We start from the raw sequence: 7,291 nt of genomic DNA, 5'->3' as shown, positions 1-7,291 counted from the left end.
TCAGTATTTTCAAATGATACTATATCTTTCCTTTTTAGAGACCTCGACTTTGTTTTTGTAGATTGGAATTCTGTTTCCTTCGTAAAATCTTTTTTCTTTTGACACATCCTTTCTAAAATAACTCAACATTGAAACATGATTTCCTTTTGGATATATCGTTAGTTTAGGATCGTGTTTTCTTTCTAAAAAGAATTAGTTGCATTGCAGTAAGTAGAAAACAAAGAAAATTATCTTGCTCAAATTTTGATTAGGGAACGAATACCTCTTACCAAAGATAAGCTATTGTTGTTAAGCCAGAAGCCAAGTAGAAAAATTGCCCGTAACACGTTTGGGTACAAATCTGTTTCTGACTTTTGCTTCACAAAAAGTTAATTCTTCTGCTTCTGGAAGTCATTCTGAAATTGTTTACCCAAACTAACTTCTGACCTTTTTGTTTTCAAAAGTCAAAAAGCAACTTCTGGATGTGTATCAAAACGCGCTAGTGCTTGTAGCCTTTTGGATATCAAAAGTAGAAGTCGGAAGCAAAATGTTTTTGCTTCACAAAAAGCTAACTTTTTTTACTTATATAAGTCATTTTGAAATTGTCTACCCAACCTAATATCATCCTTTACTTATAGAAGCCATTTTAAAGCTATTTTGCTTCACAGAAAAAGCTAATCGTTTTTTCTTTGTAAAGTCAAAAAATAACTTCTGAAATGGTATTCAAACATGCTATTAACTCTTCACATTCGTTTAGATTATTTTTTTACCCCTATCTAACACCATCCCAGCGACCCTACCATTTTACGAGAAAGAGGGCCCTCAAAAGATCACCAACCAAACAAACCAATGGAATACGATGGAGTGCCAAATCGAAGTTGTGAGTCGTGAAGTTGTGATGAACAAGTAGTAGTAGGTGTTGAACCCTTCGTTGTTGATTAAACAAAAATTAAAGTCAATGTCATGGCGTATTCTAGACAAATATCGTCGTTTTTGACGTTCCTTGTTGATTTTGCTCAGAGAAGAAGAAATTGAAAGAAATTAATGGAGAAAAGAAGGAGCTTCAAATTGAAGCTGCAATTACCGCTCTTTCTTTTCATCACTTCATCATATCTTTCTTCCACATTCTCACTTGATTTCCCACCTTCTTCTCATGGTAATCCCTAATTTCCTGTCCAGTTTTCCACTACTTTATTACTACTATTTCTTGTGTTGATTCTTGTTTTCCATTTTATAAGTTTTTCTGATCAAATTGCGATTATAATTACAAGAAATTGGTTCAGTTTTTTGTATAAAGATCAACCATCAGGAGTCATGTGGTCGAGCAATGTCATAAACTGATTTCTTAGAATCCCTAAAGCTACTTCTAGCCTGAGAGAGTTGTTTTGAACACATTTTCTGTATCCATATGCTATCTTTTAGACAGTTCAGGGTTTTCGTTCATTTATCGTTACACTATTGTTTGAGTATTAGGGGTCTTCTCTGTGATCATTAAGTCCCGTGGGTCTCAAACTGACTGTTAGGAATTTCATCCTCTCTTAGGAATCATCCTGGTCTGGTAAGCACAGAACTTAGCAGGGGATAGGTGGAGTTTGAAAGGTACCTAGTTGACTTGGTTAAACATGGGAGATAATTGTGTAGCACAGAGCAGTCAGAGGTAATTCTATTACAGTGCTGACTAGACGGAATTGAAACCTTATGATAGAACTTCTCGGAGTACACCTAGAGAATCTCAGCTCGCGCAGGTGCTTTGTACGACTGTACGAGTACCAAGCAAACATGCCCATATGAGGAAGTAAATTGAAGTTTGTTAGGATAATCTGGTTAGCTAGTTGTAACTTGTAAGTGTAAATGTGGTTCTGGCTTCTTCTTTTACTCTTTTCTTCATCATTTGTGGGTAGAATTTTTGTCATACGTTTTGCACCATTTTATAATTTTAAGGATTATTCATTAACAAACATTGCTATGCTCTTTTCTTTGTAAGGAATTAAGGAAATCTTATTAGTTGTAGCTTCTAACTATTTGGTGGCTAAGTAAATACAGGATGCTTCTGGACGGATTCTTGTCAGAATAAATGGTTCGGAGGATGTGGTGCAGGTCATGTCTTAATAGACTACTCAGATGACTGTAATGGACTTTGCCCGCAGCCTGGATATGATTCATGCCATCCATTTTACACTCATTTTCACTGTTGCAAATCAGGTTAGTAATTCATATTCTCTGGTGAGTAAGTTCTAAAAGATTATAATCTTCATTGAGAATTGAGGAGAAAATAAGTAATTAGAATTTTCCAGGTTAACCTATTAGCGAGTCTATAAACGCTGAACATTAAACAAAAAACTAGTTGCTATCTGCGCTTTTATGTGATTTGCAATGATCTAAGTAACTTCCCTCTTCTTTCAAATATTTGAAAATTTGCACAATGAGTCTCTTTTGAGGCGAATTATTTGCATTACTGAATCTATATTTTGGACGCTTCTAGCAAGTAGATCTTGTGCAAAATGAACAGACCACATAATCCTCCTGTTTGTTTAGGAGTACTAATTCTTTTGACTCCTTTTTGGCTGTTTAAGTGATTTCTGCATGTTTGTCTTGACTTCGAATCTTGAAATAGACAATGTCCATTTCATTGATTACTTTTTAAACAATCTTGTTCTGTGCTATTTTAGTTGCTTAGAGAGTCTGGGTTCGGTAAACAAGTGAACTGCAGCTATCTGAGGATTCCACTACCAAATTATTTTGGTTTTCCGCTGTACACTTAGCAATTGTATGTGTAGAAATTATCTCAAAACTCAGAGCTAATCTATCTTCCATCCCTTTGAAGAGGCTAAGGATAAATCAAATGATTTATGGTGCATGTGCATTGGAATTTGTCTGTTGGATTACTATCACAAAGGATAGTATAAGCCATTAGATCTATAAAAAGACATCGGCTGAAATTTATATAGGTTGAGGAATGTCATATCTATATTTAACGTTTGTATGGACCTAAAGACACAGGATATGATCTTTTAGGTTCAGTTTTTTCTCGATCTGTTTTATTATTAGACTCATTCTTTCTCTTCTGAACCATGCAGAAGCCCCAAAGGTGACTGATAAGTGTGCAAAATGTAAAAGTAAGGTAGACTTTGGTGATGAGTACGTATGTTGTATGGACTGTTCAGATCCTTCTATCACAGACAAAACTGCCAAAGTTGGTTATTGTAAGACAGGGGCGGAGTTAGCTGTTCAGCAAAAACCACAAGGTACTGGTCAAATATACCTTGACATGTTTTTCGTGTGTCGTGTCGGATTTTAATTTGTAACTCTTATAAACTCATCAAGCTTTCCGATACATTGCATTCTTGGGTTTACAGAAACATTTAAGTGGGTTACTGGCCCATGGATGCCATGTTCATCTCCTTGTGATGGAGGGGTTCGGTATCGAGATATGGAATGTTATGGGCAATTGGAGGATATGTCCGTTCCACATTATCCAGTGGATGAAAGTAGATGCTCCAGGGAAGAAATGGTGAGCAGGAAAACACTATTGATTTTTTTTTGAAAAATCTAGTTCAACATTTAGTATATGTAAAATTGTATTTTGTTAGTTGATAACTACATTCCTTAAAGAGATGGTTGCTAATATTTCTAAATCCACTGATTGCAGCCACCTGAGCAGGAGGCCTGCAACTTGAAAAGCTGTGAAGATATGGCTGAAAGTGATTCTTTAGAAAGCAGCAAACATAGTGGCATGTCTGCTTGGTTGGTTATGCTGCTTATTTTAGTCAGCATTTCAGCTATCGGTGGTCTTGGGTATGCAGGTTACACTTCATACAAGAGGTACTACCTATATCATCAGCTAGTCAATTCTATGTTAAGTACTTATGAAATCAGGCCATTTCATAAGTATCACATCAATTTACTTACCCTCCATCATTACTTAGTCTATGTTCTGAGCGTGTGTTTTTTACGTGATCAAGTTCGAGCTCATGGATATTGTTTTAGGTTAATGTCTTGTATGTGATGCACCGTTGTGAAACTTTGAAGTATAGCTAAAGCCTAAAATTTCATAATAACTAGAAAATAAGCAACATAACAAACAGGGCATGCTAGAGCATATATATGTCTAATGTATGTTTGCCTACTTATACACAGTCATGCATTCATGTAGTCTTTTTGTTTTCCAACTCTGGCTATGACCCCTAGCACTTGCCGTTACATACCTGTGTAACTGTAATGTAGGTGATATCGAATGAGATATCACTTGGGAAACATTGTCCTGTGAGAAACTATTTTTCCAAATGCTGGGCAGGAAAAGGGTGGGACGCTTTGCCTGGGGCATCACTCCCTAGCTTAACAGCCCCATAATGCGCTGCACACCCTGAACGTCAGCACCCCTTGGCGTTATTGAGACCCATCTTTGGAATAATTGTAAAAATATGGGTCAAGGACTGAATTTTAGGTAAGCTATATACGACCAAGGTTTATTTTAAACTAAACTACATAGTAAAACCTATATTTGGACTTCCTTCAAAATACGTTTTCGGTAGAAACTCAAGCTCCGCTGCTTTAAGGTTGATATGCTCTAATAAATAAATGTATTCCAGAGTTCGCCACTGAACGCGCGCACATATGTTCACCATGAATGAATTATGATTCTTGAGCATAAGCACTCAGTTGACACAATTCTTCTAGTTTGGATAACTGGTTTTGGGTTAATCTTGGGATAATTTAGTTTTCTCTTGTAGCATAGTTTTCTGATGACGGCATTTTCTGTATTTACTTATTTTTCGATTCTTGCAGGAGAACCTCAACTCAACAAGGATTTGTATATATCATGTTGGAAGGATATTCGTAAGTTTTCTGTTGGAGATTATAGAAGTCAAGCTAAATATGCATACCATATTGTAAACCTTTACATTATCAGAGTTCCAATTCATGTTCAAATTATTTTTGATATATAATAATCATAGAATTGATTGATGTTGGAGTTCCAGTTTTACTTACTTGTATAAAGGAGAATGATAGGAGCCTCTTTGTAAGTTTCAAAAAAAGAAAGAAAATACGAGCCTCTTTGCTTCATCTTTTGGTCCTCTAACCCTTACTAATGTCACACTTCTCACATTGTGATCTTGCTTTCTCTTTTCCTCTAGCTGTTCATCAAAATCTTCCTCCTATTAGTTTAGTTACTAGGGTACTATGTGCAGCCACTAACGGATTTTTTTCCCTCGCGCACAACTCAAGCATTTAGCAGTGCGTGTGCAAAAATAATTCAGGTCCCAAAAAAGTGACTGAAAAGATCGTAAAATGACCAGATCATGACAGCTTTAAGTTTTGTGTTCCCATGGACCAAATTAAGCAAATTTTGGTTATTGTTCACTTTTAAATGATTTCTACCACCATTTTCAGCGATTTCAGGACCCTAAAATCTCCATCCATCACAAAATAAGATTTAGGGCGCCCTTTCAGATGCTCAACCAACAAGAGGCCTTTTATTTGTTGACCAGGATTTATACGCTCTATGTACCCCCAACAACTCAGTTGATACATCCAGTTGACTTTACTCTCTCAAGCCTCTCCAGTCTCACCCACAACTAAAATTCCCAAATTCTTTCGAACCCGTTAATGGAGAGTTTCAAGAATCTCCCAACTGACATTTTACCGGAGATTATAACTCGTTTACCAAGTAAATCAATCCTAGACTGCAAATTGGTATGCAAACAGTGGAGGAATCTGGTTTATCATCATCCATCCTTTTTCAGATGCACCTGACTCATCTTCATGATCTTGATTCTGGTAAGTTCAGTTTTCTTGTTAGATGTCGGGATCAACAGCTTCATTACTTTGAGTATGATGATGAAAAACATGATGAAAAGACACCTATTGATAAGACTAACACTAGAATGATCAATTTACATCTCACCGCTATAATGTTCTTGGTTTTAATGGTTTAGTTTGTCTTCGTGGATGGAAAGATTCAGTTTGTTGTATTTGTAATCCAATGACCAAAGACTATGTTGTTCTTCCTAAATTTATTGGAGATTGTGTTGATCAGTATGTTAGTTGGTCGGGTGGATTTGGTTACCTCCATTTAACTAATCAATATAAAGTTGTTGAATTGTATAAGATTAGGAAAAAACCTCATTTCATGGAGGTTGCAGTATATACTCTTGGCAGTGGGGATGGGTGGAGAAATGTTGGGAGGTTTGATACCAAGTCCGGGGAAAAGTAGGGTCAACATGGTGTCTTTGTGAATGGAGTGCTGTACTGGGCGGATAAAACTGGAGGAAGGGTGTTCACCTTGGATTTGACTGAGGAGAAATTTGAATATCTTGCACCACCTCATCTGCTAACATATAACGTGTGTCATCCTTATACTTTAGGGGTTTTGGGAGGGGTGTTATATTTCGGTAACAAATATTTCAGTCAAATCGACCTATGGGAACGTTTTGACGCATGGCTACTTAAAAAGAAGAAGAATATTCCTGACATGAAAGAGCAGGTGGAACACGAGCTATTGGATTGGAGTAAAAAATTTACTCTTCCCGAACCAAAACCATTAGGGCAATTCCTATGGGAATGGTCAAACTCATTCTTTTGTTAAGCCAGGTGGATGGCCAAATTAGATTTTCCACTATGATAAAGCATTGGGCGTTAGATCAATAGGCGTGCGATCCAGGTAGAAACGCTGGCGTCAGTAGATCCAATTCTGGCATTGGAAGGACAAACATTGGCGTCAGAAGAACCAACGCTGCGTCTCAAGACAAAACGCTAGCGTTTTTGCGACAAACGCCAACGGGTAGTTTTTTAAAATTTAAAATTCACTTTTTACCTCTATAAATTACCACCATCTTCAAACAATTCACTCACACCAAAATTCACTTGAATTTTTTCTTCTAAAATGGCTGAAAAGGCGGTCACACTTTTTTGCGATGCAAAACTTGAAGCTGCTGTTTCTAAGATATGTGGGAGTTTTAAAAAGATTGAAAATTGTAAAATGGAAGTGCAAGTTTTAGAAGTTGCTCCAAGAAAATGTTCCGCTAAAAAGCAAAGAAGAACTCCAGTTTTGAAAGTTAACAACAAAAAATTCAAAAACAAAGGTGAACCTGTCAAAGAGCGCGTTGAATGGAAATTACGTCAAATGAAGATAAACAGGAGGCCAAAACTTGTACTTGATTTTTATTGAAGTTTTTATTATTGTCTAAGTTTATATCTTGTAAAAGAATTGGCAGTAATATCAATGAATGAAAATGTTTATATTTTAAAATAGATTTCCACTTCAGATTAAGTGGAATTTATTACAATTTAAACTTGCAAATAACATCAAACT

The 7,291-nt window shown here is 36.3% G+C and overlaps 1 protein-coding gene across 1 annotated transcript; it reads left to right on the top strand.

The window, feature by feature from the left end:
* Positions 1-851: 851 nt before the first annotated feature.
* LOC113349029 lies at positions 852-5,043 on the top strand. Its single transcript, XM_026592946.1, has 6 exons — positions 852-1,135; positions 2,023-2,181; positions 3,057-3,224; positions 3,336-3,490; positions 3,629-3,801; positions 4,765-5,043. Exons 1-6 carry the CDS (start codon positions 1,024-1,026, stop codon positions 4,817-4,819), a joined length of 822 nt encoding a protein of 273 aa, XP_026448731.1. The 5' UTR covers positions 852-1,023; the 3' UTR covers positions 4,820-5,043.
* Positions 5,044-7,291: the final 2,248 nt, after the last annotated feature.

The sequence above is a fragment of the Papaver somniferum genome, chromosome 2, assembly GCF_003573695.1.
Source record: "Papaver somniferum cultivar HN1 chromosome 2, ASM357369v1, whole genome shotgun sequence".
In the NCBI taxonomy this organism is placed as follows: domain Eukaryota; kingdom Viridiplantae; phylum Streptophyta; class Magnoliopsida; order Ranunculales; family Papaveraceae; genus Papaver; species Papaver somniferum.
This window is presented reverse-complemented; position numbering and strand designations above follow the sequence as displayed.

Coding starts and splice junctions, on each gene's coding strand:
- LOC113349029 (XM_026592946.1), top strand. CDS start 1,024: ATGGAGAAAAGAAGGAGCTTCAAATTGAAGCTGCAATTACCGCTCTTT. Junction 1,136..2,022: donor TTTCCCACCTTCTTCTCATG/GTAATCCCTAAT, acceptor AAGTAAATACAG/GATGCTTCTGGACGGATTCT. Junction 3,225..3,335: donor TGTTCAGCAAAAACCACAAG/GTACTGGTCAAA, acceptor TTGGGTTTACAG/AAACATTTAAGTGGGTTACT.